Source organism: Halichoeres trimaculatus, unplaced genomic scaffold (assembly GCF_033239565.1).
Source record: "Halichoeres trimaculatus isolate MK-OKI-2021-1 unplaced genomic scaffold, fHalTri1.1 fHalTri1_scaffold_1, whole genome shotgun sequence".
Taxonomy (NCBI): domain Eukaryota; kingdom Metazoa; phylum Chordata; class Actinopteri; order Labriformes; family Labridae; genus Halichoeres; species Halichoeres trimaculatus.
Genome location: NW_027437179.1, coordinates 16,102,943 through 16,130,066, shown reverse-complemented (window position 1 = coordinate 16,130,066; position 27,124 = coordinate 16,102,943). Strand labels below are relative to the sequence as shown.

At 40.8% G+C, this 27,124-nt stretch overlaps 1 protein-coding gene across 3 annotated transcripts in view; it reads left to right on the top strand.

The window, feature by feature from the left end:
- Positions 1–1,239: 1,239 nt before the first annotated feature.
- The window catches only part of LOC141788381 (protein NDRG3-like), a 44,301-nt gene continuing 18,416 nt past the window's right edge, over positions 1,240–27,124 (top strand). For all 3 annotated transcript variants that reach the window (XM_074667333.1, XM_074667326.1, XM_074667334.1), the window contains exons 1-3: positions 1,240–1,398; positions 21,485–21,572; positions 23,474–23,506. In XM_074667333.1, the coding sequence (XP_074523434.1) occupies positions 21,516–21,572; positions 23,474–23,506 (90 nt within the window). In that variant the 5' untranslated portion in view covers positions 1,240–1,398; positions 21,485–21,515. The remainder of the gene's footprint in view (positions 1,399–21,484; positions 21,573–23,473; positions 23,507–27,124) is intronic.

The following is a 27,124-nucleotide window of genomic DNA, read 5'->3' as shown; positions in this document are numbered from 1 at the left end:
AACTTGATGGAAAATCCTAATCGGTTAATCTCTAAAATTTTGAGCCAGCATCATGTGACAGATCATGGCAAGTGATACTATAATTCACTTTCACAGTGTGAAAACAACACCTATCTTTTGGTTTGAGAGTGCCTGAACAGGCAACCCCCATAGATGGGTAGAAAAACTTATATGGAAGCCCCTTTTGGACAGTTTTTTTAAGGGAAACCTGTCCTGTAAAAAAAAATAAAAATAAATACATCTGTGTTGCCACATAGCTTCTTGGGTTCACATCTCCACTCAGTTTGGTTTTGAGTTAAAAAAAAACAACAACATGTATTTAAATTTATTATAGGCTACAACATGTCATTTATGCCACCCACTCTTTCATCAGTGGTCTGTTTCTTCTGCGATTAGCAAACTAAACTGTTGAGACATAAAATCTATACATCATATCTAAAACAGTAACTTTTATAAACGGTTATTGACATACAGGTTGTTAGACCCAAAAGACAGTTCTTGGCTAAATTGGAAGTAGTTACGGACCTACTATATAAAGGAGTGTCCCATTAGTCTACATAAAGGCTCGCAAGATGGAGGATGAAGATAACGAGGGAAATCTGAGGAGTAATAACCAAGTACACATTAGGGTAGTTTTCATGGAAGTCCTTGCTCTGACTGGAATACCCCAATACTGACTATCAGTCTCTCACTGTTTGCCGAAGTGCATGTTTCTTCACTTGAACTCACATCAGCAGCAGCATGAAGTATATAATAACAGGAATAAAACAGTTACCAAGGGGTGCCTTGAAATGAACAAGAACTATGCATTTGTTTCTCAGTGTGATGAGATGAATTTATTTTTTGTTAAAAAAAAAAAACGACACCTTTTTTTTTAATTGAGCAAGATTCCCATTTTCACCTGGCGGAAAAGGGACTTCCATACAAACCATAAATCAAAATTTCTTGCCTCTTATCCAAAAGGGCATATTTTCTCAGCCATGCCCTGTACGCCTTTTTTTACTCAAAAACGTGAGTAACTTTTGGATAATGTTAGTCAGTGGGAAAAAAATAAATAAAATAAAATTATATTTAGTGTTCAGCCAAGTCTGAAGACACCCAGGAGATCCTCGTGCTTGATGAGTAGTGCCGTCGAAATAAATTCGCAGCAGAGTGAGACCTCCTACCTTCACATCCTGTCTCTGGCGTGCTCTGCCTCCTCTCATTGGCTCCTCGCAGTGTCTGCGACGCAGCGTGTAGTTCCGCCCAGAGTCACATCGAAATACTAGTTGAGGCAGAGGAAGCGGCAGACAAGAGACGTGTGTACTGTGTACTTCTTTATTCAATTACCGTTGATTTTCAACATATAACCTCAAAGGGATTAACTGGACATCAACGGACGCATATTTAACCGACGAGGTAAGTCTTCCATCGGTGTTTTCGCGGTAGCATTTTCCAATTTACCATTTGCAGATGTTCCCCATGCCACAGGAGATTGTCATAGCTGGATTTCCCAACCTGTTCACGCCGCTGTCTAAATATATCTTCGGTGGTTCTCTGCTGTCCCCTTATGAATCGACAAATAACCACCATAGTGTTAATAAAAATCCGTTTGGACACCGGGGATAGTTAACGCTCTCAATTCAATGAGCAAAGCGGCTCAGTCAGAAAAGCTGCAGCTCCGTTGAATTGACTTCGCTGCTCCTCTCAACTGTGATGCGACATAACGGCTGATACTCACTTTACATTCAATCTGGTTGTACAGGAGGTTGTAGGAGTTATCCGTTTTCTGTCACGGTTAGTACACTGTACACCACAACTTAGGTTCTGACTTCTTCATGATAAAAAGGGGCCAGTATCCTGCTTTACTGCATAAACTATCTTGCTAATACGCCGAAAGAAGTGTTAGCCGAATAGCTTATAGCTGAATGAAATCAGTAAGAGTGGTTCATGCACATTTTACAACTTGAATAGGGATAGCTTTTAAGTCTACATACGGGTGATTCAAGGTTTAGCAGCAGAAGCCATCCTTGATCACTGTTATGTACAACTTGTAGGTTTTATGTTATTATTTTGAGGAAAAGACATACTTTTATCGCCAGGATTTCATTTTTCTGGAGTTCAATCCGGGGACCTGGAACGCTGGGTGTGAGAAAACAGGGTTTTTAGTTGGTGTTTGTAGTTCGTGATACTCCTAAATGATGTTGCACATTTTTCAAACCATGTCCGCGTCTAGACCTGGCAGATCTATCATCATAAATCAGATACTGCCATCTAAGTGAGAGTTATCTCATACAGAAACCACATGATGGATGACAATGTCACCAGTGGCCATGCGAAGGTCACACAGGTGGGACGTGCATGACAGCGGGCATCAGGTGTTTTCCCTTTTCTAAAAATAACTAATTTCATGTTGGGGTGAATTTGACAAGAACACCGTGTTCTGCTTCAGTGATAATGACTGAGCACTATCTGGAACAATGGGAACTTTTAATTAATAGTTGCATGAGGTTTAAAAATGCCACACTGAGGAAAGTCTATGAAACCTTTGTGTTAACTTCCAAAATCACAAAATCTCTATATGAAAAGATTAATACTTGAATGGATCACTTTTCAGTTTGTGTTCTTTTTTTAAAAAAGTGGGATTAGACTCAGGTGTTTTATCTCCCACAATGCCCTCAACAGCGTCACGTGGTCAGGAAGGCATGAGTAGAGCTTACACAACAAGCAACAACAAGGCATTTGTTGTCACTCACAATATTGTTGCCTAAGATCATTGTCTAGATTGGACTCGACAACTAATAACAAACAATCAGCTAGAAAATGCTTTCTGTTAGATCAAACGAAGGCTTTAAAGACTGAGCCAATAGTCGGCCTCCTGGGGTTTATTGGCACACCTGGTTGATTATTACAGTAGAAACCTAAAGCCTAACTAATAGGGAGTGTCAAAGTTGTTTATTAAGCTGCTCTGTTATGCCTGACTCCTATTGTCAGCACCCTCTCAGTTCTGAAATGGTTTAACAGAATAGGTTTTTGTATATCACGATTATTCATTGCATAGTTTTCAGTGTTTTTGTACAGCAATAGACACCAGCTCTGCACTCAGTATCACATTTGCACATTTTTAAACTGCATAAAGTATTTTCAATAAGTCAGAAGCAAGAAATGACAATAAAAAACCTTTGAGCATGGATTACAACATAAACATAATTTATCACAGGGATTACAGAGTGTCTAGAAAGTGAGTCTAGCTCTTGTGTGGAAGAGGATTTCTTACAGGAAAAGAAGGGATGAATGTCAGGAAAAAGCTCTCACTGGAGAGATGGCGACAGTAATTAAGGCACTATGCTGACACTCAGTCTGCCTTGTATTCTCTCCCACCTCAGCGTTACTGTCTATTTACCTCGCCAGACCTGCAGGGTAAAACACAACCTGTGCCAGCCTCGGACATTTTTTACATCATCAGAAATATGTGAGTTTTCCTCAGCATCTCTCCCTCTCTGCTTCGTTTTTCTTTTAATTTTCTTTTGGTACAAACACAAGTCTTTTTGATAAATTAAAGTGTTGCCACAGTTGTGCTGGCACCTTATTGTGTCTCTGACTCTGAGCCTGACCCTCCAGGGGCTTGGCTGCTCTGTTTTTGTAACCGCATCTGTAATTTAAGCTGTGCCAGGCTTAGAGTTACAGCAAAAGCTCTTCACAGCAGCTTCAAGCATCCATGGCTAAACAGCTGATGTATACACACCTATGTTCTCGGTTAAGTTCTTAAATTTCTGGTCTCCTCTCAAACAGCACACGAGTCAGCCTCCACTTAGTCCTCACTGCAAGTATTAGGGGATAAATAAACAACAGAGCCCATTACTATAGCTTGTTGTCTTGTGAAAGAATGTAGCCCAGTTGTTTTCTGTACTGGATAGATGTACCGTACCATACTGTACCGTACCATACTGAACCGTACCATACTATACCGTACCATACTGTACCGTGCCGTACCGTCCCATATCATACCATACCGTTTACTGGATCACCCCTGCGTTATGGTGGGCTCTGTCTGATCAGCATCAACAAAGATATCAGCAGGTAGGAATGAGGGGAGAGACAGAGAGCACAGGTGTTCAGCTTGTTGATCCAAAGTGTTGGAAACAATCCAAGCCGGACTTCTGGATACCCTGAGTTGTCCTTCAGTGCTGCTGCTCATTGAGAGTCAAACATTTTACACCTGTTCTCAGAACTTTCCCAAACTGCACATTGTGATCTCAACCACACCTTTCTCCTTTTTCTCTCGTTGTCTTTGAGAGTCTGTTTCTGTGCAGCTTTCTGAAATGCAGCTATTCTTTCTTCCTTGAAGTTAGAGGAAGTGCTTCTACTTCTTCTGAGTCTCATTATGTTCACATTGTGCTTATGTGTGCGTGAGGGAGATTGTTAGTTAAGACCAGGATGTTCCAGCTCTCTGCTGAGACAAATCCCATTTTGTCATGGGTATCAATTAGTGCACACTCATAAACATGCTAGCAGCACACTTTGTTTCCAGTGTCTCACAGTAGGCTGTGCACAGTTTGATTCATTTAGAGCTGAAACGATTCCTCGAATGATTCGAGGTACTCGATTACAAAAAAATACTCGAGTAATTTTCTCCGCCTTGAGGAATCGTTTAATTTTAAAAAAGATCAAAGAGTGGTATTTCAAATAGAGCTGAGGCCATATTAAGAGAGTTTTCAGACCCCTCAAGCTACCTCTTATACAAAATAGCAACTAGCAACAAATCTAGCTTTTTTTCTGGAGTTTGGACACTAATAGGTCATTCTACGAAACGGGTGCCATTGGGTCCGCAACGTTTGATGAGATGTACAAGGCACAGAAATGTGTCAAAGTGTGTTTACAAATTTTGGAGCTACCAAAGCAAGTGCTCTCATTGACATGCTGTATCAGAAAATTCTATTTCTTAAAGAGAAAAAATTTCATTTGAAAAATAACTGCTCTTTAACTAAACAAAAATATATTTTATCCGATTACTCGATTAATTGATGGGATTTTTAGTAGAATACTCGAATACTAAAATATTCCATAGCTGCAGCCCTAGATTCATTTCATACTCACTGCGAACCAGTGATGGAGAAAACAACTGAGAAAGTTCAGTACTTTGGTGGTTATTAGGAAGTGGCAAATGGCAGATACATCGACCCATGTGGTTTGAATCCCCTCTCCCCCAGACATTGGTCCTGCTTGAAACAGTTCAGCTCAGACAGAGATGATGGATAAAGAGCTAAATCACCCAAAACTAGAATTTCCCTTGGGTAGCTTCTCTCTGAGTGTTTGTGTGGTATGTACCTCAGTGTGGGTCCTGACTGAAGGTGTTTCATGTGTGCTGTTGATGAAGAGGAATAATTGTTAATTGTAAAGCTCAGTGAACGCTCATTAAGAGTAAAGGGCGGTGGCTTTAGCGTCATGGAGGCTCAGTGAGAACTATGCAGGTTGGTAAAGATTTCCATGTTGTTGTTTTATGTGGTAGCGAGTGACTTCATGTAAATGATGGCGAAAAGGTCATTCCATTTCAACGGCGCCACCAGCTGAGCTAAGGATGGCTCAGGGGGAGGGCCCCTGTGGTTGCCAAGGACACCGCCGACCTCCACAGCTAGCACTCGCACTGGAAGGCGCCAGAGGAACCACCTCTGTGTTTCATGGAGAGATTGAGTTGTCAGTAATCAGTCATTGTGACAAGCAAGCTGACCACATGGATAGCTCTATTATGGGAGGCTGTGTTCCTGCGAGGCAACAGGCTTCAGAGCACTGATTCATGCGCTGTAGTGCAGTGACACACGTTGTGATTCAAAGGCCTCAGTTATCCACAGGCAGACGTCTTTAGTATCTCCGCCCGTGGTGCACTCATGTGTCAGAGCTGTGTAAATGTTTCAGAGAATCCTCTCTCCTGTTTCACCCCAGCCCAGCTTGTTAACCTGATGGTGTGTGGGGGTGTGGGATTGGCGAGGGGGAGGGGGGTGTTCAGCCTGTGTGCAGATGGTCTTACTGCTGCCTCCACGGCTTCCTCCACAGCTGCCCCTCAGCCGGTCTGACCGTGGTCTACAGAGCCTGCTGCGCCTCCAGCAGAACCCTGCTGCTCTCAAAACTTTGGCTGTTCTCATCTGACACACACACACACATTCACAGCATCCCTTTGCACTTTGTCCTCCTTTGTACTGTGGGCTCAAACGAGGATGGCAGAGGAAATCCCTTCTAACAGAGCCACAGCTAGTGTAGCGTAGCGTAGCGGAGTAGGAGCAGGTCCTCTGTTAGCAGCCCTAGGTGCAGGGCTGATAGGTCCGACCATTCCCTTTTATTTATTACCACATACCATGATCAGCTCAGCCAGGAGAGCCAGGCTCACGGCTCCCTCTGAGCCATCACAACACATTTATCAGGATCTATTTGCCTTTCAGTGATCCACATTCTATTGAATTTTTTTCCTGTCTTTTATCTCGTCCTCTCTCCTTCCCTGCCTGTCTTTGTGTCAGATGTGTCTGTGCTTGAGAGAATTGATTTATTGATGATCTGTGTCATGTAGCTACAGCTATCTAAAGTGCTGTCTGTATTGCTCTTCGCTTATTAGTCCATTTATCATTGTGTGGGGGATCGGCTGTGGCGCTGCATGCAGGTTATTATGTGGAGTCGAGGGAAAGATAAAAACATCACTCATGAATTTGAGGGTGGTAAATGGGAAAAGGAATAAATTGCATATTTGGATTGGCCAGACCCCTTTCTATGAAGGTATTTTTGGTGCAAAATGTTTGAGCCCCTGTAACATTGAATTTGTAGCTGTGTACATTGAATTTATATGAGTATCAGTAAATCTGATTTCCCAAACTCAACAAGCTGTGTACTTGTAAAATAATTTCTTGTACGTGTCATTTTTTTCTTCCTACAAATACAACACACAAAACACACATTCACAAATCATATTTACAGGTGCACAAATCCTTTTCTACAAGTCACATATTTCAACACCGACACGCTCACATTTTGCACTGATTGTTGCAGCGCACTTTGCAAAACATACTTGTGCACTTTTATCATATGAAGTGAAGGTGCGGTGAGACTTTGAATATGTGCAAATCTGAACGTGAACTTGTGCAATAAGTATGTAAAATAATTAACCACAAAAGTAGCTGTGTCCTCTAACACACCAACACAAATTGCTACTTACAACACTGAAGTCCTCCCCACGAGTCACACATTCTCTGTTTTCTACAAGTGCAAATCAGAAATCGTACCTCTGGTTCTGTTGAGATATTTGGTGCAAAACTACAAATCGATCTGTCCTGCTCTGAGTTTGACAGACTTACGCTACAGGTGCACAAATATGTTTTGCACCTAGTGCGCTTCAATAATAGTTGCAGATTGTGAGCGTGTCAGTGTTGAAATATGTGGCTTGCAGAAAAGGATTTGTGCACCCGTGAATATCATTTGTGCACCTGTAAATATGTTTTGTGCACCTGGAATTACGATTTTGTGAATGTGTATTTTTGTGTTGTATTTGTGGGAAGAAAAAAATTGAGACATATAAAAAATTATTTCACAAGTACACAACTCATACAGTGTGGGAAATCAGATTAACTGATACACATATAAATTCAATGTGCACAACGTCAAATTGGATGTTACAGGTGCTCAAACATTTTGCACCCTAAATACCTTCATACCTTTCTTATCGATATAAAGTGTCTTTCTAATGCTTAGTTATCTACTTTAAAAATGCACATCTATAAAAGAATGCATCTACTTTCAAAGGGCTAAAAGTGGATGTGAATCCTTTGTACTTTACGTACTTCACGTAGATTTTCTATTAACACATACATCCTGCTGTGTTTGTCCTTTTTTACAGTCTCAAACAAAAAAATTGTGAGGTAGGTCTCACCAGAAACCACAGACTGCAAATACATGGACTGGTCTCTATGATGTCACCCATCTGTTTCTGAGGTGGAGTTTTGAAGCCTATCGCCAAGAGATATTCAAACTAAAATTGTGTTTGAGCCAGGCTATAAAAAAGTTTGAGAATATTGCGTGTGAGTTTTTGAGTGTTTTTGCTTTCTATAGCTACCACCTTGTCATAGCTGAAAATTTAGCCTAGGATTGCTAATGATAATGATGGTCCTGTGGCCGCAGTTTAGGCTCAAACAGTTTCTGTGACTGATTGGTTTGAGCCAATGAGATGACGGTGTGATTGCCGATTACCTCTATCAGGTAAAAAATTGCCTTTTTAGCTTGAACCAAATAGTTGAGAATGAGATAGGGACATCCCTGGCATACTCGATTTCATCAGGGGTTAAACTCCTTTTCAATTTTGTGTTTCCCAATCATCAAAAATGAATAAATTACAAGCTTTAGTAAAGGCCAGTGAAGATCTTCAGTTACAAACAGGAAAAATGAGTCATGTTTCTGTTCGAGGTTTCTGCCTGTTAAAAGAATTTTTCTATCACAGCTGTTACTCGTTAAATTGTGCAAAGTGCTTTGCTCATGTTGGATTAACATAAGATCAGACTGAATCCTGTCTTATCTTGATGTTAGGTCTTTGTAAATAACAGAAGCAAAGAGGACAGTCTACACCTCTGTTGACTCTTACATAACCAGTGATAAAAGTTACATATTCAACATTTACATTACATTCAACACTTGTGAATTGACACTTTGAGAACTGAGCCCCAGTGCTGTGGCTGGTGAACTATATGTTACATGAATAAAGTTAACTTTGGTGTTCTAAAATATATTTCAGTCTTAAAACAACTTTAATTTATTCAACTTTGTCTTTTCTCTCTTTCACCTTTGTTAGATTCTCCTCTCTGAACTCCTAAAAACAGAGCATGTGTGACATTATGCAGTTATTAGACCCAGAAAACAGTTCTTGGCTGAACTGGAAGTAGTTATGGACCCACCATGTTAAGGAGCGTCCCATAGTCTTTTAGAGGCTCACAAGAGAGCGGCTTGAGTTCATAGGAGGGAAATCTAAGGAAAGATGCACAAGAGCAGTTCTCATGGAAGTCTTTGCACCGACTAGAACTCTCTCTGGTATTAAAGGTGGGGTGGGCAGGAATTTTCATTACTTGTTTGTTAGCACAAGGTAATCATGGGTCTTTGACACATACTTGGTTAACAGAACTTAAAAAACTTGTGTTGTTTCACTCTTATGTAGGAAAAAGCTTTATCTTTGTGGCGTTTTATTTCACTTTGGTTGTGTACTTCTTCCTCCTTGCTGCACCCTCTATCATAGCTGCTCTGAATAGCTTCTTTCACACTGTCATCAACACGCAAAGTCACTTTTGCACTGGGAGTGCTCTGATTGGCTGAGGAAACCATGTCCACTCTCCATCCAGAAACGTCTTAACACAACCGAAGCATCAACATAAACACAGAGGAGGTGGTTGAGGCAGACACAGACACTGACTAGGGATGGGTACCTTTTTCATTTGAAACGATACGATACCGATTCCAGTTACTTGGCAATCGGTACTGGTACTCAACGGTACCAATTTTTGGTACTTTTGTGTGTTTATGTAGTACAAAATATCAATTTGTTCAATAATAAAATGCGAATTCTTTTCAATTTTACATATTTGTTATTCAATATATTACCTTGAAATGCTGTGTTCATGTCCAGCATGGAAAATCTCCTACTCTTCCACTCCCTCACAGTCACAAGGATGCATTCAGGTACCTAAACATGGTACCTTTTGATTTTACATGAATCGGTACCTGGTACTTTTGACAGATTTCGATCGGTACCTATAAAAGTACCCATCCCTAACAATGACACAGTTGTATACCTGTAGGAGACAATTAAGCAGGATTATTCCTGTAAAAGTTGACATTTTGTTTTTGGGAAAATCCTGCTGACCCTACCTTTAAATATTGGTGTAAGACTGTGCTTCTCTAAATCATTATCAGCATAACAGGATAAAGTGAAGTGGTTGATTCCCCCACAGGTACTCCTGCAGATTTTAGCACTTCTGCACTGGTTTAGTTTTTTAGAACTGGAAGTTTCTGCTAGGTGTTAATATCAGGCCCTGCTTTTGTCTGTGTTGTGTCAAAAGCTCAACGTAGAATAACTGGGTACGTTTATCACATTATCACTGCACTTGCATGACAACAGGACTCACAACACTCTTACACCTTTCCCTTTCTATTCACAGAGCAGCATACAGTTGGTCAAATTATGCACAGTGCAGCCTTATTCAGTATGTGAGAGTATCCTTCTCATACGTTTCCATCCACACTGACTCATACAGCATGAAGTCTGTTTTCTTCCTTTCCACTTGTTACTGTGGCATGTCACTATTTTGGCATCTCATTTTTCCTGTCTGACACCACCTCACCCCATATTTTCCAGTGGTTCAGTGTGTCTGAAAGGTCCTCATGAACTGCAGTTATCCAGTCAGTGATACCCTACAGTATAAACATGAATGAGCCTTTCTCAGAATCCCTTGATCCAGGCCCCTTCTTAACCAGACAGTTAAAAAAGAGTCTCATTAATTTAAGAAGAACCTATCTGTCTGTATGGTAGGTAACCTGAGATGTATAACCAACCAGAGCCAACATTTACCCTACGTTTGGCAGATGGCAGGCGCCAATTTAATTTCCTGCTTTTAAGTCTTTCAGCATAAGTTGTGGTGGCTCCATCCATATTCAGCGTGATTAAAGAAATGATATTTTTCTCCTGGCTACAGTAAACCCCAACCACCGTCAGCTAAATGTTCAGGTTGTTGTTGATGTAACTGTCTGTGATGCTGAAAACACACCGCCTCACAAAATGCATTTCAAATTGAGTTACCATCGGTTAGTGCAGGGATCAGGTCATTACTTATACAGCAGACCAGTCGTATGATGTAACGAGCAGAGGGAACATGGGAGAGCTGACTTACATCCAAGCTCCAAACACACACGCACACACGCACACTTAAAGCCCCACATGTCACACACATACAAAATTCATACCTACTATGTTCACTTCCTGGTCTGACACAGCACAAGCCTAATGGATGTTCTGAGTTTTCAGTTTCATTTCACCATTGGAAAATATTGCTTCTGGTTTCTAGCTTTTTATGTAAGTAGTAAGTTTAGCATCCTTCTAAAGGTTATGACAAATCATTTTATGCTTTACGTGTTAGTGGTTCCCAAGACTCTCTCTCTGCCCTGGTCGTGTGCGTTTTTACTGTGAAGCGAAGCATGCTGACCATGTCATGTGGTTGTAAATCAATACAGCCAGATGCTGCTCTCCAATCTCATAAGACCATTAGCAGATAAACTGTCCCATCCAGGAATAATGTAATTCTTTAAAAGCCTTGAGAGAGATGAGTTTGGTCCTTCTCTCTGTGACCCAGAAGGATCCGAGATTTGTCTATAAAGTAGGACTGTGACTTTAACGCGTTAATTAGATTAATTAATTACACTGCACATTAACGCGTTATAAAAATCAACGCAAGATTAAGTCATTGGCTGCCAGCCATTTTCAGAGCATCTTGAGCGATCTTTTAAGACCCAAATAATAATGTTTTCTCATACCATGTAAACACCAAAGTTACTTAAGAAGAGTGGACTCTCTTCTTTGATGTCTCTCTTCCTGTTTTTGGTCCAAATAGTAGAAATTTCAAACTTTTTTGATCGCGTTCAACTCGGGCGCTCCTTTCTTCGATCCTCTCCATGATCTCCGTCGACTTTCCTGACAATGGCGCTGCTCTTTCTCTCTGAACTACTGCGACACATCTTCAGTTGGAGCGTGAGCTGCCTGAACTTTTCTGACTCGCAGCGTCTCTCTGTCTCTGTCATCTCACATCTTCTCCTCATATCCATGCTGAGCTCTCATCCAAAGAGCACACCGCTCTCACCCACAGTAGTTTACGAGCAGGATTTTGATTGACAAGTTCCACAGACTCTGCCTCCCTCCTCTGAAAAATGTAATTTACTTCTATAGACGCAGTAAACAGTAATCGAATGTCAATGGCAGGGATATTTTAATTAATATTGCCCAGTTGAAAAAAAAAAAGGATTTACAAATCTTCTCTTTTTTGTGTATTCATTCGATTAGTCATGCACTATAATTTTGTAATGCCCTACAGTTCAAATTCTTTATGTGGGGTCCTTAAACAGATATAAGATTAAAATGTGATTAATTAGATCAATTAATTACAAATCCTGTAAATAATTAGATTTTTTTTTAATCTCCTGACAGCACTATTTACCACATAATGGCTGATGAATGTACTTGAAAGTAGTGTCCACACACAAAAACATCTTCTGAACAAAACAAACAGGATTTTGTTGTTTAAACTTGTGTATGAGAATATTCAATTATTTAGTTTTCTACCAAAATCTGTTTGAATTGAAAAGTGTTGCTTCTGATGTTGAATATTGATGTGATTAAAATGCGATTAATTATGATTAATTAATTAATTACAAATGGCATAATTAATCTGATTTTTTTCAATCAAGTCCCACCACTACTATAAAGTAACTGTTGGTGCCTTTATTTGTCTTTGTTTGTTTACATTTGTGTTACTAAGATGTTTCTTAATTACAAGCAGCAGAGGCTGTCCCCAATCTCGTGTGAGGATGGAGGTCAGGGTTTGTGTGAGTGTTGTGCAGGGCTCCCTTTTTGGCAGGCAGATTAGTACAGTGGCTGCTATGTGCCAGTGAGCATCTTTGTTGATGAACCAGGATTCTCCTCCTCCTCACTCACTCACACACACACACACACACACACACACACACGCAGCAGAATGCAGGTGATGAATTAGCAGCTCAGGTTTAGAAAAAGAGGAAGTTGGTGGTTCATTAAACAGATGTTTTTAAGAGGAGTGCACTTTGAATAAATATAACGACCTAGAAAACAAGGTCATGAGTCTCCTCCTACTCACAAATGCTGCTGATGTGTGTGTGTGTGTGTGGTGTGTGTGTTATCAATGCCCCATCTAAGTACAACCCCTACAACATTTTTATCACTTGCATTTGATTTATAGCCAGAGGCTCCGGATATTAAATGTAACGGTGACTGAGTGAGCCTGCCCTCAGATTTGGTTTTGCAAAGAGGGGATGAGTCAATTATAGTAATGCAGTATTTAGCATTTATTAGACCTTTTTAATTCTGGAAGGATCAAACAAGGATGTCGGTATTTGAGGAGGAAGATTTGTTTCTCATAATAGCTGTCCTAAAATAGCCTCTCTGTCAGGTTGAGTTGCATACTGTATCTCTGTTTCCCTTTGTCTTTGAAAGGTTTTTTTTTGCTGTATCATCTATTCAGTGGTCGTCTGCATGAATCCCTGTGTCTCACTCATTATGTTATCTCGTGTTTAAGCAGGATCACGCTCAAAGCTTGCCAGACTGGTTTAAAAACCAGAGGGGGAAATGTTCCACATTTGGAGGTGGGGGATTTCATAAGAATAGACCACTTTGATAGAACTGTGACAGAAGAGGAAATCACAAAGATGTCTCATTGTTACATTGTCAAGAGAATAAGAGAAAAGATCTGTCAGCCTGTACCAGAAGAATCCTGTAAGCTGTGAGGAGGATGATGGATCCTCGGTGGAGCAGGCTGTCAGTTAATTAAAAACATAAAGCACAGGTGCATGTGTGAGTGTGTGTTGGTCTGCATGCTGGTGTGTGTTTGCTGACAGTATCAGCAGGGAATGATCTGTGCTATAGGTCAGTTTTTACATGACAGAGGACAAACTCCAGATCAGGTGTCCTCCCTTGTCTCTGTAATTCAACTATCACCCGGGCTGTTGTCAAGCAGACACAGGAGGAGGGCTGGAACACAAAATAAATGAATTTCCTTCCTCTAATTCTCTTACCAAACGGCTCAGGTAAGAGCAATAATCTGGAAGTGAGCCTTGTCACAGTCCATTAGCCTTACTTCAGCAGGATTGCTACTTCCGCAGAATGGGAACTGTGAACACAGGATTGGCCTGGTTATTAGTTATTAAAGGTTGAAAGAAATTTCCTGAACCTCTCCTCTGAGGAGAAAAAGATTCTCAGTCCATGAGTAATGTGTCACTACATTTGTGAACAAACTGTCCACCTGTTTGTGGCCTTTGCAGCACACAAAGATGAGCTGTCACACTAGTCAGGCTGTTGGCTGATCTCTGGAATTTGTGCTGGCCTATTTTCTTTTGTGAAGTGATGTTTGGTGGTCCCCCCCTCAAACTGCTCGTTATGGTTCTGAAAAAGATTCCGAAAGTCCTGAGGAGTTCATGAAACCAATGCAGGGACGGTTTAGAAGATTACAAACAAACAAACAAACAAACAAACAGATGTTTGGACCTCTGGGCAACATCTGCAGACTAAACATCTGGACAGAGTTTGGATTCACGGAAAATATGCAGATAGTTTCATTTTTTCACTCTTACAGGCAGTGATATGAACTTAAAGAGGGGTTTAAAGAAAAACACAAGTCCTTAAATGATCTGTAATGACTGGAGAGGAGGGGAAACTCATCCCAGGTCATAAAAAATAACTTTCCCAAAAAAGCAATATCTGAGGCTAAGGTAGAAATAACCTCCAGGTGAATAAAGCCAAGCGGTTCAGTTCCAGACAGTACTTGAGCTGATTTTTACAAACTGTAACCAAAGCACTTCTCACGGTCCAAGTAAACACTATATTCACTTATTTGCTGCACTTTGTTTGGCTTTCAAAAGGCCAACATATTTTTGCAGTTTTCTTGGATGTAGCACTGCAGCACTAAAGAATTTCTCAACAAAGTAAAAACAGAATAGGGCTCTGGTTGAAATTTGTTAGAATAAGCTCAATAGCACCATAGAAAAAGCCCTGTATGTAGCTTCTGCTCTAGTTCTTCAGCCTCTGTCTTAACATAGCAGATGATCTGGCAGCTGTTCCTATGTGTAATACACCTACTATTAGGGCTGCACGATATTGGAAAAAACTGACATTGCGATTTTTTTGGGGGGTTGGGATATATTGCGATATATATTGCGATATTAAAAAAAAAAAAAAAAAATCAACAGATGACTTGATTGACTCACAATGACACCATTGTATTCCTATAATACCGTTAAATCCAGGCTAAGGGGGTTTATCTGTGAATGATGAAGATTGCTGTATTGTGAAGTGATGTTTGGTGGACTGCAGACTGATGGTTCGGGCTCCAGTTGAGGACAGGCTGGCCTGTGTTCATCAAGCAGCAACCTGCAGAAGCCCCAGAAACCATATCCACACCCATTCAAAGAGGACTACTTTCACACTGAAGATAAATGTGTTTACAGCCCAGTTTTACAAATGGGGTTGCAGAGTACCTCATTTTTTCACAGCTTACACCCCACAGGGGGCATATTCCTTCATAACTCGTTATTTTGGAAGCTCTTAAATCTTCACGTCTTGTCTATATTAGGGCATGGCTGACTTACACAGCCTGTAGCTGTCTCATAGACTGTAAGAAACATGGACATAGTCTCACTGACGTCACCCGCCTGTTTCTGACACGGAAAATGAAGCACATCGGCTATTGCTGCCATACTGATAGTGGTATGGGCTTTGCATACAGCTATAGGGCGCCTGTCGGTCACATGACCTGAGCTCGCAATCTTGATATCCTCTGAACTGCTGAGTTAGAAATAAGGTCTGGTTCACGTAGGGGTAGGGTGACCTCTGGCCGTACTCTCGGGCTCGGGAACGGCACTGCGGGGGGGCAATCGTGCTCAGGCACGGCACGGTTTGGATGGCCAGTGTGACCACGCCTTAAGATCAGTTTCATATGTAATGATGGGCCGATCACCGATCTCTTATCTCTGATCACTGATCCCCCAAAATTAAGGAAATCTGCCACTAAATAGGTTAATTTCTGCTTTGAAAACTGCTTTTCTGGCTTGGTGTGTACGTGACTTCCAGTACCTCTGCGGCCAGCCTCAAGCAAACACTCAAAACATCAAATTTTAGCACTTTTGCATTGTCTCATATTCTTAGACTAGAGGTTGCCCCTTGAGCTGTCTGCAAACAGACTTAAGGCCCACCTCTTTACCTCACCCCAAGCTGGGCTAAGCCAAGCTTTCTCAATATGACACTTGTAAATGATAGGGTTAAAACTCTGTTTCAAAGACCTCATAGAGAATACGTCTGTGTAGTATGATCTGTGGTGTACAGCTGTGATAGGTTCTGCTGTTAAGATAACTTGTTGGACACAGAAAGTAGCTTTCAGGTAATGACAATTCCCGGAGCTGGAAATAATTGTCAAGAACTTTCCCCTAAACTCAGGACTTGATTTTTTGACAAACTGTGGCCATTATGTGTTGTGTCCATGAATGAAGATTATTTGCAAGCAATGCCTTTTCTCCTTTTTTTCCTCTTTTCAATGCCTTTATTTATTTTGGGTCTATTTTGAAGTTCATGTTACCTACATTTTGTTGTTAAGTTGTTAACCTAAAAAAAGAAATAAAGGTTGGAAAAAAATGGCTGGCAAATTGGCTTGTGCCTAATTTGAGCTGCTTTGGCCCAGCAACCCGGTGTGTCCCAGGAGAGGACATTTAAGGTCAGAAAGTTAAGGAAAAGACTCTGAAGCACACGGACAGTCTGTGCCTTTTATTAAAGGTGCAAATAAAGACAGTGATTAATGCTTGGATGTCAGAACATCCTCAGCATTGGGTGGACTAAGGCTTAAGCAATATCTGAGGCTAAGGTAGAAATAACCTCCAGGTGAATAAAGCCAAGCGGTTCAGTTCCAGACAGTACTTGAGCTGATTTTTACAAACTGTAACCAAAGCACTTCTCACGGTCCAAGTAAACACTATATTCACTTATTTGCTGCACTTTGTTTGGCTTTCAAAAGGCCAACATATTTTTGCAGTTTTCTTGGATGTAGCACTGCAGCACTAAAGAATTTCTCAACAAAGTAAAAACAGAATAGGGCTCTGGTTGAAATTTGTTAGAATAAGCTCAATAGCACCATAGAAAAAGCCCTGTATGTAGCTTCTGCCCTAGTTCTTCAGCCTCTGTCTTAACATAGCAGATGATCTGGCAGCTGTTCCTATGTGTAATACACCTACTATTAGGGCTGCACGATATTGGAAAAAACTGACATTGCGATTTTTTTGGGGGGTTGGGATATATTGCGATATATATTGCGATATTAAAAAAAAAAAAAAAAAATCAACAGATGACTTGATTGACTCACAATGACACCATTGTATTCCTATAATACCGTTAAATCCAGGCTAAGGGGGTTTATCTGTGAATGATGAAGATTGCTGTATATGAAAGGGATCCAGGAGGCCATGTCTGTACAAAATTGAATAGGTTTCAATTTCAGTTCCTTTATTTTCCATTTCTCCAATAAATGGGGGTAATGCGATAGTTGCATCACATGCGCGATGTGACTATTGCGCATGCGCATATTGCAATGGCGATGTTCAAACGATAGATTGTGCAGGCCTACCTACTATTGACACGTTTGTCATGCAGTAACACTTAAAAACAACAATTACTTGTACCAGCCTTTTTGTAAACAATTTAACAGATAGTCTGTACTCCTTCCAATCAAGAAACATTTAAATAATATTTCAGGTAGAAATATAATAATAAAAACAGAATTTTTACTGATACATGTGTAAACCTGTAGCTATAACTAAGCAGCAAACGTGGTCTAAAATATGAAACCATGGGAAAGTGCTTAAGACCACATTTCAGTTAGATTGTGCTTGAGTACACACCAAGCCAATAGAGCAACAAAATTTGATCAGCTGCTAAAAAACAAAAACGTTAGGATCTAGGTAAATCATTCCTCTGTCAGTACTCTCTGTTTCGAGTTTTGCCATGGAAGGGTCATGGCTGACTTGACTTACAGGCGGGAACCATGGAGCTGTCTGCAAAGAGGCTAAAGCCTGCCTCTTGACCTCATCCTTGCTTAAACAAAGCTGGGTTAAGTTCAGCATTACCAATGTGATAATAACAAGCAACAAATATGAGGTCCCAGACACTACAGCCATATATTATTCTGTCTACTTTTTGGATCATACTCTCACTCTTGCCACGCACTGTCCATCCTTTCCTCCACATCTTTGCTGTGAACCGTCTTCTGCAGAGAGGGACACTGTGTGGCTAGCCAAGGATTTCTGCTTTGTGTCACCATGGCAATAAAACCACCTTACTGGGGGTTCTCCATAGAGACTCTGAGGAGGGTTAATATGAGGTCAGCACAATGGCATTCACTTGAGCCAGAGGGGTCAAACTCAGAGCACGGTCATGACGTGAATGATGATGATATTGATAAGTTCTGGTTGCCTTAACAGTATGTAGTAAAAAGGGCCCATTAAAAGAAGGTCGCCACCACAGCCTGGCTCCCAGTTGACCATCATGCAGTCTGATAAGTGGACTTCTCCTCAGCTTCGATGAGATGGCGGTGGATAGACAAAGACACGGATAGAGGCTGCAGACTGGAGGAGGATGAAGATGAGGAAGGAGGTGTTTGGGATGTGTTCATCAATCACTCAGCCCTGTCTGCTGACATGGCAGCTACAACCATGATATGTTGATGTCAAATCTATGCTATCCCACTTGTGTTGAGGTAAGGACTGGTCTCTGTGGGATGGATCATGTGTGAGGGACACAGTAGTGTTCACCAACAGGAGAGGAGACAGGGCTGGCTGCTAAATAAGTTATCCATTGATTTAACTGACGGCTGTCAACATGTCTTTGCTTTTCCTGTATTAAATAATTGTGTCAGCATTGAAAACTCTCCAGTCTCCCTGAGACAGCACTGACACTGAGCAGCACTGAAAGCTGACCTTTGCTGCACAGAAAAAGCCTCGTGTGGTTTGTTTCAGCCACAATTTGTTTCTGCTGTCGTTTGTTCTCTCAGCACAGCCCCTTGTCCCCAGCTGCACTGCACGCTATTTAGCTCTGAGATGAGGCTCAGTTGGAGGCTACATGCCCCTCAGAGAAATGTACCTGAAGAATAGATGAAGGAAATCATGTGTTAGAGGCAGCATGTAATGCTTGTGTTACTCATCTGGAAGCTGAATAAAACAGATTGTCATACCGGAGACGAGTGGGAGAGCAATCCAGCACAACGGACGGTCCTTCTGTTGAAGCTAGAGGGACATATCATCAGCCCGTCGATCCCTCCCCCATTCTCATCCACAGTAATGACATGGTGTGAATATGGGATCAAGCCCACAATCCGCACAGACTGCAAATAGAATTTCCCCTCTATCATCTGGGACGACTTCGACTAAGTTTCTGTTTCAATTACACTAAGCTTCGCTGTCAAGTCTACAGAGCCTGCATGCTTCATTTGACGCTTCATCTTTGTCGGGGGTAAATGCTGCCGAATGTCTTCTTCTACCACTGTCTTTTTTCCCGTGTCTCCCGCCTCATATCTGTCCCTTGGGTATAGCCCAGTTTAGAATAAACACCAGCAACCAGCTTCGTCTCTATGGCAACAGCTGCGCATGCTGAATGGTGGAGCAGGCATAGAGTATGTAGGAATGGGTAGGAATGGTTGTAAGTGTCGCTGGATGGGACTTGCTGTTCTTTCTGGGGATTTGATGTAAGGTTACGGAGTTTCAAGATCAACTGCAGCCACCAAGAGACACCTCCGACTTAACGATGATGAAAGGAAGAGGACCAGTGATGATGGAGGGGGATGATGCTGGTTGCTTGACTGGTTACCCAGTAAAAGGGGTCAGTGGGGTTGGGCTAAGAAAGCCCCCTAGTCAGTCCTTCAGTTGTTTTAAGCTCAGCCTGACCTCGTCTCCCTTAACACCTCGATTACCCGGCTAGCCGACTTCATTTAAAGCAGCTTTTTCCATCCTCCCACTCTCTGTTACAGCCTGAGGAAGTGTTGGATTGATCCGGCCAATACGGTCAAGCATGCAGAGTATTTGTTTTTCTTTTCTCCTGTTCACTTGTCTAAATATTATTTAGTTTCACCACTGAGCCGGATTTGTCAGCAGGGATTTTATCGGGCATGTTTTCACTCCCCATGCTGATGGCTTAGTACTTCCAACACTCAATGTTGCCGCATTTTTTTTCTGACTTCTTTATGTAATTTGAGGATTGAGCTCAGTTGTTCCCATCTGCCTCCCTGCCTGCTTCCAAGCAAGATGCAATCTGTTGCCAAAGTAGGACAACCTTTGACCTTTCTCATGCGTCATTAGACAGCTGTCTGTTCTAACCTCTGTCAGGCCATCAGAGGATGAACTGCTGGTAATACAGACAGGAATGACCCCAAATGCGCTGGTACTTCCTGCTTTTAGTTTGCAGCTAGCAGCATGACCAGCCAGCCCTGAAGGTTAAACTAGCATCTGAAGGTCGTTTCAAAGCTGCTTCTTCACTTTGCTTGTCCCTTACCAAATTGCATTTGCTCTTGTCTTGTGTTACGTTGCATTCCATGCGTCGCTTAGATGATAAATGCCATCTTTCCTCGCAATGTGGTGCAGGTTGGTTTAGCTTTGTCTTCTCTTTGTAAGCATCGACCTCAAGAGGCAGAGGCTCCGTCTGTTGTCTTGTGCAACATGAAGCCATTCTGGGCAGAGTCAGGTAATTCAATACCACTTCCTGTCCTCACCTTGTGTGAGCAAGCAAGGCCTGCGATGTACCATTTCAAGAGGAACTGAGAGGGGGGGAAGACATTTTGTTCTGTGATTATATGCAGGGACAGACAGGTTGCTTCAAGGAGAAAGCAAATGAGGTGGGCTTTAGAGCTTCCTGGTAAACCTGGCCTGATTCCTCTTGATGTGTGTGCGCATGTTTGCACGCCATCTGTGTGGACTAGTAGTGTGACCTTTCTCTGAGAATTTATGAAGAACTCGCCCTCTGTGCCTTCGCTGTGCAGCTCTGGTATCGTGATATACTGTATCCCAATGTGAAGTCAGAAAGAAGGTCCCCAACCAGATGGTGCCACAGTCTTTAACCTTTCAATGATGGACCTGTGTTGCTTTATTAAATGATTAGTTAATTATTAGGTAAGTCATTTATGGTGTAGAGTTGCAACATATTTCAAGCTTTCTTTTTGACATTGTGATTTTGTATTTAATAAAAATGGATTTCAAGATATCTTCCAGTCAAAACCAGAACCCTGGTACCTTGGTCTTGGGGGATTTGCATCTGTTATCTTTGTTCTAACTCTTTATCATCTTAATGAGAATCAACTTTTGTTTAAGCTTCCTCCTCTTCCCCTTCAGTAGCTTTACATCCCCCAGTGAAAGAACCACATGTTTAAAAGAAATGAAACCATTAAACTGATAACTCTAATAATTAATTACAGAAAGTCATATAATAGCTGCAAACAAACACCATCAAAGGATATTTAGATGTGAACGCAGTTCAGCTCGTCTGGTTCATACTTAAGAATTCTCTTTTCAAGGATCATAGAAAGAGGAAGTGTGTTATCTGTCTTTCCTTGGATTAGCAGATTTTTTTTGCCAGCAGTGGTGTTAATGCAACACTCTCACAATGTACTGCTCCGCTTTTTTAACAGCCGATGTTTTTGTGATGTTTTTTTCCCTCTCTCCTCAGACAGAGTGGTTCACAGTGACGAGACAAGAAGATGGATGAGCTGCAGGATGTACAGCTGACTGAGATCAAGCCGCTGCTGACCAATAAGGTGAGTTCAAGAAAGGACAAGTACAGTGAGAAGCTGCTGAGCAACAAGAACAGAGGTGTGCCCCCGTTACATGAAGAAGCACTCGTATAAACCAAGCAGACATGTTTTGCACACAGTGAATGAATGAGCACCCCATACGATCTAACCCAGGCAAATGCATACACCAATACACTAGGCATGCAGACTCTGCAGTCCCTCTCATCAAAGTGAATTATTCATATCAGCTCGACTGTTCAGAGGAAAACCAAAAGAGGGGCGAGAGCAAGTCAAGAGAAAAAAAGGTTGCAGACGGAATGAGGCAAGAGAAGAAGAAATGCGGGATGTATAATGGAAGAAATCCAGGGAGTCAGAAAAGACGTTGAGCAAGGAGGAGAAGAGATCAAAGGAGACGCTGAGAGAAATTCAACTCTTTATTTTTACAAGCTTGAAAGATTCTTGCAAGTGAGAGATGGAAGGAACAGAAAGAAAACAGTGCTGAGGAAGAAAAAAAAAAAGCTAAAGCAGATCAAAGCTTCCTCTGGTCTACTGCTCGTCCCCCTCTTCCTCTTGCCTGCCCCACCTCAGCGGCCAAAGAGTTGATTATTGTTACTATCTTCTGTGGCATCACAGGAGTGTTTGTGCCCTCTCAGAGACAACTGTCACAGACGGTCAGGAGGAGACAGTGCCTCAGAGGAAGAGTGAGTAATGATGAATCAGGTCTGAGGGGAGAGGAGGCTTAGGGCACTGTTATGCTTCAGTTGTGCTCTGAAGACTAAGAGGGAGCATATTTCTCCTTGTTGGTTTTATGCTGCGTAATATAAATGTCGTGAGTGAAGTGAAAAAGAAAATAAAGTTTTTAAAACTGTTTGAATGTCTGATGCTGGAACTGACCTCTTATGCCACCTAGTGGCCGGTTCAGTAAAAAGTCCATCTATGGGACTTAAAGCACAAGGAGATAATGACATGATCGTGATGATGGAAGACCCTCATTTTGTCTCATCTCATTTAGAAGTCATTACAGTGTGTAATGATTTCCAGAACAGTTAAAGTATTTATGATGGAAGCAGCCTGGCACATGGAGGAACAGTACTGTCTGCAGCAGCAGACCTGGAAAACCTGCGTAATGGCCTTTGACAAAGGTAACTGCAAGGGTATATATTTAATCCCACTGCAGAATATTTCAAGGAAGAAAAAAACATTTTCAACTCCTCATTTAGTGCAAAAATGGGCGTTTTCAGCAGGGAAAGTTGCATCTCAACTTTTGCAAATAAAAAGAATTTCAAACACAACATGTTTTGGTTCTGAACTGTAAGGCTCCTGTTTACTTTCATTGTGCCTCTTTAGTGCATCATCTACATCAGAACCTAGTTTGACTAAAAGAGTAGTATGGGCTGTGAATAGAAACTTTTTTTCCTCTGATTTTTGCATGTAGCACAAATTAGAGCTATTTTAGTAAAAGAATGGGAGAGCTTCAAGGCATTATCTGTCTTTACACCCTTATGCACCCTGCTGGTCTGGACTTCAACTGAATCCCAGCTGAATCTCCTCTGTTCTTGCTGCCCACCCTCATTTCACTGCCTGTTCGTTCTGCAGATTTCTGCAAAAAATGCATACTGGGACATTTTAACCAGAAAGCTGCACATCTTCACTGATGTTATGCGTTAAAACAAGTGTGTGATGTATTTATCAAAAAATAAACTGACAGTCATGCCTGATGGTCTGCAGCTATGAGTAATTATTAAATGACTGTATAATTGATTGCAATACATTTTATCATCAACCCCATGATCCCTTTTTTTACACATGGAAAATTCTGAATGTTATATGTGTTACACAGAAAGCTACACTCTGCGTATCAATACATATAATATTTCTATTGTTATCTGTATCTTTTGTGTGACTGTTCTTCTCCTTTCCTCCAGAATGCGCGCAACTTTCAAGATTTCGACTGCCAGGTGAGTAATGCTCTCTGCTTCTCTGTGCACAGTGGTGCTGTGGTAAGGGGACATGCTCATATGTTAAACTGGGGAGGGATCAGGGGTATTGGGACATGGCCCAGATCTCGCAGCCTTATTGGTAAATGCATTTGTTTGCCTGCCCTACATCACAGACAACAGAACCCTTCTGTAATGCATACAAGATTTATTACAGATAAATCAATGAGACCTCCTTTCACACTTGCTCTTAATATTCTGAGGTGACAACCTGTGAATGCATTTGGAATACGAAGTCTTTGTGGAATAGTTCTCCAAGCACAGTGGAGTGGGGTGTCCGTAAAGGAAAAGACGAAAGATATGAGCAGAAAGACAAAGCTGTATTCGACATTGATTTTGTTTCCTTGGTCCTAAATGGACTTAGATATTTTAGAATGGATGATTAACGCTAACTAAAAAGCCATCTTACTGTCACACTGGTGACCTGCTCACTCAGTCATTTTCAACCCAAAAAATCAGCAGAAGGTTTTTTGAAGTGGAAGCAGAACAACCTTTGCAGTGAAGGTCAGAAAAACATTGAGAGATAAACTGATTTATTGCTTGGTTGATTTATCAGGATGGTTGTATGCAATTAGAAATGATTGGTTTCTGACATCCAGTTTCAGTGCTCATGAGGAATAAATAATGTCTGCAGACATTGCAGGCAGCCTCGCCTGTGTGACTGCTGTTGAACAGTAAAAGAATCTTCCCTTGTGTTTGTTTTGTAATCCATATTCTGCATTCAAGTTTATTCTAATGAATGAACTGTTATCTTTTCCATATGACAAATGATGGCCAATCAAATCTGAAGCTTTTACTTTTCCAATGAATAAGACAACACAGTTTTGTATGGTATTTAGTATTGGCAAGAACCTCAGGATACAATATGCATCACGATACTTGGGTCGCAGTACGATAATATCACAATATCACAATATTGTGATATATTGTGATATTCTACACAATCAACTATTTGACTTAAAACGTTTTAATTTTATTGTGTTTGAAATAATGAAAACCAGATGTAGTGTTTCATTTATACACTTAACTTGAAACATAAAATACGTCAAGTTTGTCACTTATATACTGTGACATTAAACTAGTGTTGTAAAACAGTTGTTGGGTGAAAGATGTGGTCAGTTGGTGAAACCAACGTCACCCATAAAAAATCTATTCTTGCTCCAGACATGACTATGGTTATTATTTTATCATTCTACTACACTGTAAAAACTAAACTTACCCAAGAATAGAGATAAAAAAATGATGTTTAAAGCATAAAAACCCACATTATCAAGTTTAGGAATAAGTATAAGCTTTGATATTATATTTATTTTACAGTCTATGAGCAACATACAGTGGAGTAGCTCTACGGCGCCATCTATCGCAGTGGAGGTGTGGAAGAAGCACTGAATTTCCAACTCGCCTAAAATATTAATTTTATTTTAATTTTTAAAATATTGATGCTATGAGTTGAAATCTCAATATTTTATCACAGGTCAAAGTATTGGGATATATTGCTGTATGGATATTTTTTCACATCTATAGTTTATTATTGTACGAAATCAAACATGTTGCTGGCAAAATAAGCAGTTAACCTTTGATGTAGGTTTAATTCTTGTTTTTTGAAAAATGAATACATAATAATGCATTATTTACCTACCATGTGCTGACCTACTTTTTTAATGACTGCATTAGCACCAGGATATCGTTCCCAATTGCGATCTGGACCACTGCAGTCCTTGAGATACATTTCCAGAGCTTTCTTTGTCTGTCTCTAGAGGTACCAGTTTGCCATGCAGTTGTTTTTTAATGAAGATGAGGATTTTATTTCCAACATCTTTTTTTTCTAAAAGATGTTGTAGGTATTAAAATAGAGTGTTTTTTATTCATTAAATGCCAGAATAGGATGCACATTAGCAGTGATCTCAGATGTTTCATTAGGTGTCTCCACATTCAGACAGTGTTTCTGTGCCTTGCTTTTTACAGTTAGGATCTCAGCTGTAGTCAGGTCCTTTTATGTGATAACATAATTATCATTGCATAAAAGAGGGTATTGTCCCTGAGTGGGCGCTGTTCCAGATTTCCTTTCTTTGATGGTGCCGTTTCTTGGGAGAGGATAGCTACCCTTTGCCTCTCTGCTGAGCAATTAGTATCTTCTTGCAAGGACCCTCTCACAGGAGGGAGGCCTTCCTACAGGCAGGCATCATCGCTGCAAAGGGTTAAGCCTTTCATCCCTCTCTCCCTTTCTGCAGTCACGCCTGCTCCCAGCATCCTGCCTGTGCTAAATATAGCTGCTGCAGGCAGGGGAGGAGAGTAATGCATGTTAGCTGGGGCAAAGCATGCTTCATGCTCCCCAGCATCCATTCCTGTCTGCATCTCGTTGCAGTAAGACAAAAACATTTATTGCTGCACCGACTAACTCACTCACTCAGACTGTCATTCGGCCTTTTTCACTCAGTATTCTGAGGCTCAGGGATGTCCTGCAGTTGTTCTTGTTGAACAATGTGCTTGTCTCAGTGGAACTGGGACAGACTTAAGCATATTTGACCTTATTTAGATGGCAGCCATTTTGACCTCATAGACTGACTCTTTATTTGGGAGTTTTCCATAAAGTGAACACCCTTTGACAGCAAAGTGAAGACTGAGAACCTACTCTGAAAGCAGGACTGTGCAGGGCTTTAACTGTTAAAATAATTTTAATGTTTGCTTAACTCAGTTTAGCTGCGCCAGTGTCCTGGCTCTGTATGTGTTAGCTAAATGTAGCATGGTCATTATTTACTGATATTCCTGAACAGAGCTTTACCTACCGTGAGAGGTTTAACTGTGTTGTATTGAATCCAGTGAATCCTTTGCACATGTGCATGAATTTTGGAAACTATAAAATTTTGGGTTTGAATTTACGCTCTTTAATACATTAGAAATGTTTGTTTTTTTCTCCATTCGTAAAAAAATGTAAAAAGCATGATGGTCAGCTGTTTTAGTGCAGTTTTCAGTAGTAGCTGCTGCCTTGAGGAAAAACTGTAATAGATGACATTAAATCAAAATCGAATCAAATTTTATTTATAAAGTGCTTTTCATACAAACGTAACACAACACACTTACATAAAATGTAACACAAAGTGTACACAGTCAAATTGGAAACATTTGACATGCCGTTCAACCCAACCATTCTTTGCCTGCACTACGATACTACCAGGGCTGGGACAATATCCTTTTTTTTAGTGATTTGATTTTATTACGATTTTTGGGATGCCGGTTTGATTTAAATTGCAATTCTTCGATCTTTACGATTTTTGCAATTGTTAGTTCGTTTTTTTGACACCAGACCATGGGGAAAAGTTAAAGATGGTGATAATGTGCACAGACTGTACCAGGAGCCACATTTTCCCTAAAATTGCACATCACATGTGTCAGAGAGAAACATTTCACCCTCTGCTGGAGAAAAGTAGTAACTTCCAGTTTATAGACAAAGACTGAAATGAACAATTTGAGTTTGAAAAAAAAAATTTTTTTTGACAAAGAATCCTGATTTTGACATTTTCAAACAAAAAATCCTGGTATATCAATTTTCAATTTTTTTTTCCCCACCCTACATACTAC